Here is a 13,814-nt window from a genome sequence, read left to right as displayed (position 1 = left end):
AGCTACAACCACTTTGGACAACAGGCTGGCGATTTCGTGTGATGTGAAACAAACACCATCAAACAATGCAGCCACCCCACTCCTAAGTATTTCCCCCAGAGAAACAAAAACCTATATTCGTATGAAAACCTATACACAAATATTTATAATCACTCTAGTCCTAACAGTCAAAATCTGGAAACAACCGAAATGTCATTCCCCGGGTGAACGGATGAACAAACTGTTGGGCATCTATATAACGGGAAACTGTTCCACGGTGAAGATAACGAACTTCTCGTATACGTAACAAAATGGACGGTTCTTAAGTGCAATCTTCTAATGAAAGAAGCCGGACACAAGCTGCTGTATTACAGGATTCCGATGATAAGAGTTTCTTGAAATGGCAAAACTGTATGGGCAAAAACCCAGCAGCCGTTGCCAGGGCTGGGGATGGGGAAGAGGCCGACGGCAGAGGAGCGCAGGGTGGGGGTGGAGGGGATTGTGCCGGTGCCGAAACCGGTCCACACTTTGATTGTGGTAGTGGGCACGCATGCCACGGTAGGCATCTGTCAAAACCCATAGAACTGTCCACTAAAGAGGGTGAATTTTAACTTATGGAAGTTAGATCTCAATAAACCTAGGTCTAAACTCTCATTTTGGACATTTGCATTATAAATGTATTACGTATGCATGTGCCTAGATGTGTATTCTCTCTTTTCAAGGGCATGATATACATATTTCTCTTGAAGCGTCCACACAACAACAAACTGGTGAAAATGGTTGTCTCTAGGAGAACAACCAGAGGGTTTGGGACATAGGATTAGAAGGGAGACTTAATTTTCATAGCATACCTTTTTTGGGTCACTTTAAAGACTGTGTACATAGACAAATTATTTAAAAAAAATGAAAGCATTAAGGATCACCCTGCTGGGCTGCCTGTTTTTTTTTTTTTTTTTTAAGATTTTATTTATTTATTTGACGGACAGAGATCACAAGTAGGCAGAGAGGCAGACAGAGAGAGAGAGAGAGAGAGAGAGGAGGAAGCAGGCTCCCCGCTGAGCAGAGAGCCCGATGCGGGGCTCGATCCCAGGACCCTGAGATCATGACCTGAGCCGAAGGCAAAGGCTCAACCCACTGAGCCACCCGGAACCCTCTGCCTGTTCCTTTTATGGTGACTTTTCAGCCACCAAAAGAGTTTAATTATGGGCTCTGTCATCGACAGGTGGGGGACGTTATGAGGGTCTTCCTGCTGTAGGGAAGGAGGTTTGACCTGATCTTCTTACCCAACTCTAGAATCTGACAATTCTAGATTTCATCAACTCTTCCCGAGAAGCCTCTACCCTTTTCTGGCCATCTTCCTGTCACCTCTGCAGTGGCGACTGTATTTTCTTCATATACTTGCCGTCTACCCTCTCCTAGACATCACCCACAGGACCGCCAGTGTCCGTTTCCTCCAACCAAGATCCCACCACCGCTCGGCTTAGAAGCACCTGCTGCTCTTCTCGGCTTACACGTCCCTTAGGCGGCCACATGAGTCCTTTCAGAACCGGAAATGAAATGCGGAGGCAGGTGGGCGTCCCAACCTCGTGGCTTCTACTCACCTCCGGCCAGGCTCAAAGCAAAAGTGAGCATCTCACTCTTTTCCAGAGATGCATCTCTCAAAATTCTATACTTCATATAAGCTATATCTCTCCCTCTGACAAAACTGTGTTTTGCCATTCATTAGATGAGCTCCTATCACACCCTAAAACCTGTTAAATATCACGTCCTTTGTGAGATCCGTGCTTCTCCCCCACACAGCTGCTGTTCAATCCCTTCTGCTCTCCCGCACTGGATTTATAGCACTATTAGGTCATTTATCATAATAAGCTCTAATTTTTCTGCTTGAAGGTCTGATCTTCTCCACTAAACAGTGAGCTTCTTAAGGACAGGGCCCAGAGCTTATATACCTTTTTGTGCCCAGCACAGCACCAGAAACATGAACGTTTATTTCTCCCCCATATTTTTATCTGACAGTAGGTACATAACACGTGTGCACACGTACACGTACACACACACACACACACACACACACACACACACATTTCTTGAATGAAAATGTGAATGAGTTCCAATGTCACATACTTGGAGGGCAAGGAAGAAATAGCACTATAGTCAGAGCCATGAGCTGGCATCTCCGCTATCTTACCATCCTGGAATGTATCATTAATCGCAATGACAGCCTGGAAGGGCTTGGTCAGTTCGGCGCCTTGTGCTGAGCTGAGAAAAACCACAAACGTCTCCAGCCCTTCAATTACTGGGTACTGAGTGTCATCTAAGATACTCAAGGTGCAGTACTAGAGGAAGAAAAACCAAGATGTTAATTAGACCCATTGCGGTGATCATTTTGCAATACACTGCATCATTATGTTATATACCTGAAATTAATATATGTCAATTATATCTCAATTTAAAAAATAATGTAAATGTAAATATAAATATAAGAAGAAGAAAGATCAAAGTAAACCTTACAGAACGTCCAACACTCAGCACCCACTTGCCTTCGGGAGAGCAGCACAGAGATTATAACTTGCTTTCTCTGGTGGTCTTACAATACGTCTTTCTAACCCAGAAAATAATAGTCTCTTTATTACAAACGCTTAAGTGTTTTGTCTCTAGATGTTTACATCAACAGAGTGCAGTCCCCGTCCTCTATCGGTGATGATGGATATTAGATGCTGACAGTGTCCCTTGGAGGGTCTGTCGAAGACCTCTCTGGCTTTATTCTCTTGTTCGCACAGCGGTAAGGCAAGGAGCGTTTAGACCCCTTCATGGAGTTTGGGGAGCAGAACAGAGACAACATTGACAGGCCCGTCTGGCCTTCGGCAGCTGTGCTCACCTGCTCCGTGATGCCCGGCCCAAATTCCACCTTCCTAGAGCTGGGGACATAGTCGACTCCCGGAGTGGCGGACGCTGGGTCGGAGGGCCGTGTCGCACACCAGACAGAAGCGAACGTAGAAAGATCAGTTCCACGACGGATGACTGGAATCTTCACTGTACCTAAACGGAGATCCGTAGAGACGTCAACGGTCACCGCTGGGCCAGAAGCCAGGGGGTTTTCAGAACAGTGTTTTCCCTCACAGCGGCAGAGCTTTACGCAGGGAGCCCGTCTAGGCCAACTTCAGTGGTCCTGGAGAGATAGCCCTTAGGGGAGAGTGGTTTTGTGGTTTCAGGAAAGACACCATTCTCAGGAGAAAAACAAACTGGAGAGGGCCCATCGAAAAACATCTCAAGCCTATTTTGGGAGAAGAAACTTAGAGACTAGGACCTCAGGGATGAGCTAGAAAATAGTCAATTAAGAAAGAACCAGCTAGGGGACTCTATGGGGCCTGAAGCTGAATGTTTCTAATTAAATGTTCCTAACTGGGTTGATCTCCCCATTTTATCTGAGTGCTGCACACGTCGTTACTTAAACCACATGTGCTGTCGCTTATCTCAGGAACGAAGCTCATCTTCTGGTCCACTGTCACATCACACTTTGTCGTGTCCTAACGATCTACATGTAGATTTTTAGCGATGTTCACAAGCAAGGTCAGAGAAAAGCTACGTGAACATCCCATCGATCATACTTTCCTAGTCAGTAAGCGGTGACCGACAGCAGCCGTGGCTGCGCGCTCAGTGCGGAGGAGAGGAAACGGTACAGGAGAGCTCGGCGTTCTAACCCCTGCTCTGCCACGTTAGCCGCTGATCTCTGATGCTTTACTTCCCCTTTCTGAGCCTCCTTTTGCTCGTCTGTGTAACGTTCTCTTTTCTATAGAACATAAACGAGAAGGCGGGGAAAGCCGACGGCCCGGTGCCTGGCGTTCCGTAAGGGCCTGGAAATATGAGTTCCCGTGTTCCCTCATTCACCTCCAGACAGGTGAATGGCCTTGACCAGGTGGCTCAGGTCTGCGAGGGCTCAGCACAGCTGCCGCTCCTTCTGGCGGCACGTCTGCTCGCAGCGTGCGGACGACTTGGACACCTTCGTGGAGCCAAAGGAGGGACGCAGCCTGGGTGGAAGGAATCGGCCCACGGACTGCTTGGGGTGTTACACAAATGCGAAAGTGTCTTTGGTCAGGACACTGAACCTTCGGAATTTATTTGCCCTGGCAGCTGGCTGCATGCTGAATAACTTAGCTCCGTCCTCAACCGATCACAACTTCCGACTTCAGAGGCCAACAGGCTTAGCGTCGTGCCTTCCAGATCACAGAGATCCAGCACGAATCTCTGAGCCGGATCCGTCCCTGCCATTGGAGCCGGGACAAGGAGAGAGAGCGGAATCCCCACTCTGCACTACCTTCCATTCTCGGTCTTAACGCCTATCATTATAGGTCTCGGGCCGACAGCAGTGCCACTGAGGAACGTCACTCTCAAATGTCTTATGAACATTCTGAGAACTACAAGGAAACTGTCCAAGAACGCGGTCAGGATGTGGGTGATGGGGTCCCAGAGATGCTCTCTATTACCTGCATCCTCGCTGACGGTGAAAGCCGTGTTGCCCAGGGACATGGTGGAGGCGTCATTGGGGCCACTAATGAGCACCTTGGCCGATGCCACCCGTCCAATGCGAGCGTTGTTGGAAGCATCTGCCAGGACGATCTCGAACTCCTCTTCTTCTTCATACTCACTGTCATCAATGACCATGACATCACAGGTGGACATGGTGACACCAGGCCCGAATATCACACGGCTGTCAGGAGACAGCCCTCTAGATTTAAAGTCCGAGCCCGATTCTAGAGCATAGAGGCTACTTCCCATAGCTGACTTCGGGACTGTGTAGCAAATTGCAGAAACAATGCTGCTTGAGTCGCCTGAAACACAGACGGTGAGAAAACCAGAGCATTTGAGTGAGTGCGCCACAGATTTTGAAATCTCTGATAATTTGGTAAGCTTGCTTCCCTCTGCCACATTCTATCACTGCTTCTGCTCCGACGCAAACATGAACCCTTCCTGCACTGCAGCTCCTGAAGCCTGTGGGATAAACCACATGAGGCTTTAACATACCCCAGACACTTCACCCAACAATTTAAAATGGATTTCCTGTTCTGTGAATTTTGTGCTCTGTTAATTCACAAGACTCATTGCTCACCATCTAAGACCACAGTGGGGAGAAAGATAAGAGACATATTTGGTACTTTAAGTAGCAAAGTAATTGTGTCCCGAAGGTAGCGCTCTGAGCACAGTTCACCGCCTTTCTGAATAAACTTCTGCACTTTAATTCCCAGGGAGAAATCAGCTTGTTTAAAAAAAGAAAAACAAAACAAAATAAAACCTGCCTCTCTGTACAAATGACTTCACTTATTAGTGCTGCCATGTCCCTGGAAGACAGCCTGTTCCGGTCCTGGCTTGTTGGCCCAGAGCAATCAATGGGGTTTGCTTGTTTTCCAAGGGGCATCAGCAGGGGTTTGTGCTATCTACGGTATTTGTTACACGAGTACCCAGTCAGCAGATTCCATAGAAAACCTGACATCATCACTTATAAGTCATGTTCGGGCTTTGAATGGGGAATTAATATCCATGAGTTTTAAGGTTTCAGTATTGCACAATCACAAAAGCACATGATCTTTGTTTTGTTTTCAATCCCTCAAGCGTTGCCCTTTCTCCCTCACACACGGCTTATTTCTCATCTGAGCTCTGTACATGACACTCACGCAGGAAAACCTTTAAGTATATTTCCGTCTTCCAAAGCTAAGATGAGAAGCCAGTTCTTACAAACTTCCCTCCTTGACCAAGGCTACTAAATATTTGATAGATGGGGTGATTGATTCAGAATCCTAAACTCATGAATAATTGGCAAGGCCAAATATAACCAGTCTTCCAGTCCCATTAAAGAATAAATGGGAGCGCTAACAACTTGAACTAAGAAGAGAAGCCTCTGATAGTACTCACTAGAGGTAGGACCGTTAGTAGGGTTGTTCTGGGAATTTAAATACGCTAATACATGTAAAGCGCTTACACACAGAAGTTAATATGACACAAGAGCACTTGGCACATAGAATGAACTCGAAAAATGCTAGTTGCTGTTAGAGCTCCTTGTCACCTTTGGCACCAACAGACCTTTTCTTTCAATAGGTGCAAACAGAAAACCAGCGCTCTCGTTGACCTGGTAGGTCTTCTTATCAAACTCTAAGGTGGGCTCGTCCTCAGTGTCATTGATAATGACCTTCGCCTGGGTGAACTCCCCTAATAGGGCGTATGCTGGCATGCTGAGCTCCACGGTGAAACTCTCCACGTTCTCAAACACGTCATCATCGTTGATGACAATGGTGCAGGACTTGGTGTCCTCTCGCTCATCAAACTGCACCTGTCACAAAGCAAATAACAAGGAGTACTACTGTGCCTCGGATTCCCCTGCTCGTCCCCCGAGAGCATCATCGGAAGACAGAGGACCCAAGGCTAATGGCAGAACATTGAATGAAATAGCTGGTCCTTCCACCTCAGCTTCCTGCTGTATCACCTGGAACCCATGGCTACCTCTTCCTACCCATCTACACGTTGGAGCGGATTTACCGCATACGGACGGCATCTCCTACTATTTGGTGACTGTAGAAGAACATGTTGGTAACTACTTATATCTTGTTTTGTTAATTCATTTGGGATAGCAAGAGTTGTTTGATTGCTCAGGTCCCCCTCTATTTGTGGCAAGTTTACCTGGAAAGATCTTTGAACTTGGAGTGTGAAATTCTGGCCTTAAGCCGGGTTAGTTTGTGAATCTCGACAAATGTCAGATTCCTCATCAGCTAAATAAGAATTTCACACACTTACGTCATATATTTACTGGGAGGACTATAAGACACAATGTATTACGGAAGTGAGAAGTATATTTTAAAGCACTGAACGAAGGTGAAATGTCATCCTTATCACCATCACACGCTGCTTACACAACCAAAACTGACACAGAATCCCAGTGTACTGAATGATGGAGTTTGAAGCCACAGAAAGTTACATTACGAACAAGCCAGACTGAATTTTAACTTTATATTTAACTAAATCCCTTGCCATTAAGATGGGCTAGATCTATAATGTAAACGAATTTAGCTCTTTATAAAACAGAGAATTTATTTTAGAGTCACACAATTGTGAACTTGCACGGATTTATTCTGGTTTTACTGTGCAAGATAAAGACAAAACCTTGAAAAGGAACCAGGGTTATGGATTTACCCAAAACTAAAAGGGTAGGAAACAGGCCTGGACCATACTTTGTATAAACTGAGAGAGCTAAAATGTGTAAAATAGTCATAAACCTCTAGGGACACACAAATCTAAAAAATACATAATTTTCATCAGCAGAAAATTACTATCCCATATCTAATCAACTAATCAAATTTAGTTTTACTAAGCTCCCCATTTGAAAACACTCCCAACTAAATGAAACACCCCTAGATCTCTATGTAGTTATAGAACCCACCACCTTTTGTCTTTCCTGAACAAACAACAGTACGAGCTCTTTCTCATTTCTTTGCTAAAAGCCTCCTGGGCTTATATGTTCTTTTCTAATTCCTCATTTAAATTTGACCTCAGACAAGCTAAAATGTCTCAAAGACAGAGGCTGCTCCCCTTACAGAGATTTATGCTGTCATAAGAATAGTGAAATTACTTTGCAAAAACATTGAAGAAATAACCTCGTAAGTGCCGGCATTGTCCCATGTGCCAAAGATGACAAACATGGGGTATCCTGCCATAGAGGAGTCGACTGTGCAAGTCCTCTTCCTCTCTCTTGCGTTCACTCTCTTCTCTCTGTCTGCTTCGTCCCCATCCCCGTGCTGGTTCCCACCGCTCTGGTGGAGACCTGTCCAGGCACCTCCACCCCAGCGGCTCCCACGGGGACCTCAACACAGCCGCCCCCTCACATCTCAGGCACCTCATGCTTGGCCTGTCCCAAGCACAGTCCAGACCAGCCCCTCTCCAAACCTGCTCCTGGGATGGCGTCCCCCTCCCAGCAAGGGGTGTCACCATCCGTCCCGCTTCTGCCCATCTTCTAATCTGCTGTGAAGTCCTATCAGTTCCCACTCATCTGCTCAACCTGCACTCGTCTCCAGCTCCGCTTCGTAACCGACGTCACGCGCCCACCGTCTCTCACCCAGCCTGTCCCGAGAGCCTCCCGACCACCCCACTCTCTCTCTTCTCTTCCTTCCGCCAGAGAAGACGAGTGGAGAGAAAGGCCTTGGATCCGAAAGGCCCCGTGTAGAGCACCACGCCTCGGAGACCGTTTTTGGTCATGAAGCAACATGTAAAGGCTGAGAAGCTAGACAACCCAACTTCTGCAGTGAAAACTTCCCCGACGCGTAGACAGACGGGGAAGACCTACGCCCTGTGGGAAGGGAAGGCAGGAAAGTCACTCGAGGAAGGGCGCCCACAGAAAGGGAGCTGCCATACGAACTAGGGAGGCTGCCACACTTGCAACCAGCACAGGGCGGCTGTGGCCGGTGCCTGCTGGCGACCAGCAGTCAGAGGCCCCCTTGCCCACCTACCTGGCCCGCGTACTCCACGTAGTCCTGCTGGCCGCGCTGGGAGCCGACCCTGGAGCTGGAGCTGGCGGTGCCTTGCTCCGTACGACACAGGACGATGGCGTACTGGTTCAGGTTCCCACTCCTCTGCACTGTGACGCTGACAGACCCCGCTGTCTCACTGACGTTGTAGCTAGAAACACACAAAAAGGCGGTCTCGGATAGCCTGGGCTGGGGCTGCGAAGAATCCCCTTGTGGAACGCCTGTCTCTTTGGGTTGATGGTGGTGTCAGGCACCTCAGAGAACAGGACCGTTGGCTTCTCGAAAAAGCCGGGTTATACAGTGGGGAAAGGCGTTCACCTGGGACAGTCACAGCACCGAGGGACCAAGGAGGCTGTGGAGGCGGAATGGTGTCTGCCCCGTTTTCAGAGTGAGTTGAAAGAGATTCAGAAGACGGGCAGCGTGAGGAGCTATGCACTCTGCATTTCAAAACACAGAGGAATGATGATCTCTCCCTAGTGTGGTGGAGCAACTAGAACCATGGCTTCTTAGGAAAGACAGCGGCTTGGAAGGCGGCTGATGTCTTCTCTCAGGTGGGAACCGACCGGACTGGAAACGTGCGAGGGAGTCCGGGAGGTGGTGGGGACAAGAGAAGAAGAATGGGGCCTGGGGCTTTGCGACACTGGGGAGTGACCAGGTTCTATAGACTGACCGTGTCCCCCAGATTCACATGTTGAAATCCTACCTCCCATGTGCTGATGCTTGGGAGGTGATTAGGTCATGAGGGGAGAGCCCTCATGAATGGGGTTGGTGCTCTGAGACAAGAGGTCCCACGGAGCTCCCTGGTCCTTCCGCCACGTGGGGACACAAGGGGACGAGAGCTGTCTCTGAACCAGGAAGAGGCTCCTCGCTAGACACCGAATCTGTCAGCACCTTGATCTAGGACTTCCCAGCCTCCGGGACTATGAGGAATAAATTTCTGCTGTTTATAAGCCATCTAGGCTGTGGCATTCTGTTAGAACAGCTCAGACTAAGACATAGGGTTAACTTAGCTGCTGCTACGAGTTTGTATTGCTTTGGCAGGTAGTAGACAAACTGTCCATGAGCGACTGGGGCCTGAGCTGGGCCTTGTTTTTCATCACCGAGGCCGAGTATTGGGCTGGGGCTTCTGTCTTGTTGCGGTGAGGGCTGCCAGCAAAGTGCCTCTGATGGGTCAGTCCTCAGTGCCAGCGTTGGGACACTCTGTGCGATTCAGCCCATTAAACATTGGCGGGCTGTCCAGAAAAAGTGATCAGACTGTCCACTTATTTGTTAAGGAGATACAAACAAGAGGGAAATAACAGCAAAATGTGTGTGTGTGTGTGTGTATGTCTATACATCTATAGACATACATATATAGACATACACACATATACACACATTTACATGCATACACACATTCATACGTGTGTATATAGACACACACATACACACACACACACTGAATATAATATTCCACTAAATTCTCTGAGTCTGTGTGAATAAGAGTGGACAGCCCAGGTCTAGGGCACATGAAATCAAGTTTGTATGTTATCCCCCGACCTCCATTCCAATGTCCATCTGAATTATCATGAACTTGCTTTCTTAGAATAGTGAGTCTCTGAAATGTAGACTTAAAGAGTTATTTGCTCCACAAAATTATCACCCTAGTTATAACGTGACCTATGAAATCAGTACTGTGCTTGCCTAACTTCACCAAAACTGGTGTCTGTCTGCCCCTCAACACCCTCCCCCCAACCCAAAGACTACAAAAACACCTTAGAGAGTATCTATATTAAGCTATGAATCTGTCCCAAAGGACATATAATCCTATGAACACCAAAGGAGCTAGGGGAGAACAAGAGCCCGAGAACAGAGAAGCTAGAGGGCCTGGCCCAGACGCTCTTATCATGCGGCAGTGACTACTTTCAGCCAGTACTGATTGTGTATTTCAGTTTCTTATCAGTTCTACTGGATTACCTTTGAAAACCTGAAGCAAAAACACTTGTAGGAGACACAGTACAGCACAATGGTTAAGATCATTGAGTTTCAGTCTTAGCTTCACTGCTTATTAGCTATGTGACTTCGGGTCAATTAGTTAACCTTTCTCCGTCTCCATTGCTTTGTTCTTGCGGGGACAACAGCACCGCTTCCCAATTGCAAGTATTAAACAAGACGATATATGTCAAGTGCCTGGTACGTTTAGTATTAAAAAACATTTGATGACATTAATTATTTTTATTATCATTATCTCCTGCCGCCACCACCATCAGATGGCCAGAGCAGACGCCCACGTATTTCGATCTGATCTCCTCCGCTTGCCTGATACACTTCTCAAGAACAAACACCAACAACCCTTGTACCTGGTGTATTTAAAGCTGATGAGGGACCACTGGACATGGAAGACATTGTCGCTGACCACATTGGGTTTACTGTCCTTCACCAGAAACTGAAAACTATCCATCATCTCACGGATCTTCTCCTCGTGTAACACGTAACGGATCAATCCCAAGTTCACATCCTCTGTGAGAAAAAACACAGTATGAATTTACCCAGGGAGGGAAAGACTGCCTCATAGATTACATGCTGACATACCCAGCTTATTCTTCTAATGGGCTGAAGACAGAACTTAATTTCCCAGGAACCAAAAGTGATAGTAGTCTTAAAAATAAATAAGTGTGTCTGCCAGATTTTAAAATAAAACCCCATAGCTCCGTGTGACAAAGAGCTGTCTTTATCCAGGAAATACCGCGATGCTGTTGTAAAATAAGAATCCCAGGATCATGGCAAAAAAGTACCTTCATGAGTCTCTCTGGAATTCTAAAGGCAAATCTGAGAGCTGGCAAAGAGTCTTTGACTCCATCCTTTGGGCGCACATGCTCACCCTCACCCCTACTTCTTTCTAAATAAAGTTCTTTGAAGGTATGTGCTACTATGGGAAGCTGGGGTCGAATTAAAACAGCCTGCACACATGGCACCTATTGAAGTTTCTCTTCTAGGAGAGAACATAAGACTGGGAACAGGGAGACAAGAGAAATACGGTGCATGAGTTGTAAGGGGCAGTTTTTGCAATGACTGTTCAAGGTCAGGTCCATCCTCAAAAGAAGCCTGCAAGAGTCTGACATGCTTATAAGACTACTAAAATACAGGGATGCCTGGGTGCTCAGTCAGGTAAGTGTCTGCCTCCAGCTCAGGTCATGATCCCAGGGTCCTGGGATCGAGTCCCGCATCAGGCTCCTTGCCCAGTGGGCAGCCTGCTCTCTCTCTGCCTCTGCCTGCACTTCTGCCTGCTTGTGCATGTCTCTGAAAAATAAATCAATAAAATCTTAAAAAAAAAAAAAGACTACTAAAATACAAAATGGTCCACTTGATGTGATTCAAAATAGGAAAATATTTCTGTTGAGTAATGCACCCCTGTTGATTTTAATTTCTTTGCTGAGGACTTAAGAAACCCATGACCCTTCGAGAACAAAATTAAGCCACAAAGGATAACAGATATTTCATCAAGTATGGTTGTTGTTTTTGTTCTTTGTTTTGAAAGAAAACCAAGCATGTTGCATGCTTGAAACTAATTGAACTTTGGTGTCAACCATGCTTCAGTTAAAAAAAGAAGAAGAAAACCAATCAACATCACGGGATCTTTCCACTAAATCTCCCCCAAACCTAAAACAAATCTGGGAACTGAGCAAGCATGGTAAAGACAATTTTGTTTTCCTTTTGCCATAACTGAGAATATTAGGAAAAAGAAATCAGGAAAAGTAAAAATCCAAAGTTGGATGGTTAGACACTAAATAATCTATTTGTTTGCAAATAAATGACTTGAGGGTAAGTAGCTGGAAGTGGTTGTGAGAAACATCTGGAAGGCGGGGAAAGTTAGCGGCGATTTCTCCCATCTCTCGGCTCCCATCTCTGGTTCTCCTCACCCTGTGTGAAGGTGACAGCAGCTCTGTCTGGCTGTAGCTTGTTCTCCACGTAGCCGTGTTTGGGGCCTGCTGTTATCTCATAGACGAGGTGCTGGTCCTCTGTGTCTGGGTCCATGGTCAGCAGTTCCTTCTTGGTGATCAAGTTGGTTGCCTGAAATAGAAACCCATTAAATTTAATTCCTGACGTGGGAATAAAGCCAGACTGAGACCCTCTGACTCCGAATTAATTCAGTTCAACAATGATTTACGGAGTGCATTTACTGCATGGAAAACTCTGCCAGGATGGAAGAGGCCACGAGGACTGCAGCCGTCTCAGCCTCTGGCCTTGAGATGCTCACACTTGACTGGAAAAGAACGGCTCCTGAGCCGGGGCATTGTGGCAAGAGCTGTCATGGGAGATACAAAGAGGACTGTACCCTTCTGGGGGTGCGAGACAGGAATGCCATCGGGATAGGAGGAGGGATCTGAGGGGGGGGATTTGAGTTTGGCCTTTAAGGAAGGTTTGAACTTTGGAAATAATGATAAAATTCAGGGAATGTGGCCATGTTATAGCCCATCACAATTCTTGAAATTGAGTAAGATAGATATATGATACCCCAATATTGCCCAAATACACTGGCTAAACTGTAAGTCACTCACTCACTCATTCATTCATTCAATGAACATTTAGTATGAGTAAAATGGTCTGAAAGAAAAAGGGGGTGGTCAACAGTATTAAATAGTAATAGATCTAGTAGGGGCACCTGCGTGGCTCAGTGGGTTGAGCCTCTGCCTTCGGCTCAGGTCATGATCCCAGGGTCCTGGGATCGAGCCCCGCATCGGGCTCTCTGTTCAGCAGGGAGCCTGCTTCCCTCTCTCTCTGCCTGCCTCTCTGCCTGCTGTGATCTCTGTCTCTGTCAGATAAGTAAATAAAATATTTAAAAAAAAAATAATGGATCTAGTAAAACAAGCACAGGTGTGTGACCTTTGGACTTGGCAAAATAAAGGTCATTATTGACTTTGGTTAAGAGTCATTGCGGTAGGATAGAAGGGAGAAGTAGAAAACCATCTGGAGAATGTTGAGAAGAGAAGGGGGTGGTTCTGAATATGAGGAAGAAAACCAAACAAGGGATGAGAGGAAGCTGTAGTAAGTTAAAAAACCCCAAGCAGTTCTATAGAAAGCTACAGCATAGCAGCTGCTCATACAGACGACTGATCAGCTCCATGGAGATGAGAAAATCCATATCCTAGAGGAAATACCCCTCACAAAAGAAAAATCAGCTCTTGAGCTGAAGAAGTGTGTGTGTTTGGGTGAGGATGCGGATTTAATGCTTGACAGGTCACCTGGTAAGAATCATGGCTTACCTTAAAATGACAAAACTGGGATTTAGGAGCAGAAAGGAATTTCTTTTTTTTTTTTTTTTTTAAAGATTTTATTTATTTATTTGAC

At 46.5% G+C, this 13,814-nt stretch overlaps 1 protein-coding gene across 6 annotated transcripts in view; it reads right to left on the bottom strand.

The window, feature by feature from the left end:
- FRAS1 (Fraser extracellular matrix complex subunit 1) overlaps positions 1 to 13,814 on the bottom strand; it is a 420,039-nt gene that overhangs the window by 57,768 nt on the left and 348,457 nt on the right. For all 6 annotated transcript variants that reach the window (XM_059385668.1, XM_059385660.1, XM_059385681.1 and 3 more), the window contains 7 exons: positions 12,386 to 12,536; positions 10,826 to 10,985; positions 8,469 to 8,637; positions 6,055 to 6,301; positions 4,464 to 4,808; positions 2,858 to 3,018; positions 2,168 to 2,315 (listed from right to left, as the gene is read on the bottom strand). In XM_059385668.1, the coding sequence (XP_059241651.1) occupies positions 2,168 to 2,315; positions 2,858 to 3,018; positions 4,464 to 4,808; positions 6,055 to 6,301; positions 8,469 to 8,637; positions 10,826 to 10,985; positions 12,386 to 12,536 (1,381 nt within the window). The remainder of the gene's footprint in view (positions 1 to 2,167; positions 2,316 to 2,857; positions 3,019 to 4,463; positions 4,809 to 6,054; positions 6,302 to 8,468; positions 8,638 to 10,825; positions 10,986 to 12,385; positions 12,537 to 13,814) is intronic.

This window comes from Mustela nigripes, chromosome 1 (genome assembly GCF_022355385.1).
Source record: "Mustela nigripes isolate SB6536 chromosome 1, MUSNIG.SB6536, whole genome shotgun sequence".
Lineage (NCBI taxonomy): Eukaryota > Metazoa > Chordata > Mammalia > Carnivora > Mustelidae > Mustela > Mustela nigripes.
The sequence above is the reverse complement of the archived record's forward strand: the minus strand, read 5'-3'. Positions and strand labels throughout refer to the sequence as shown.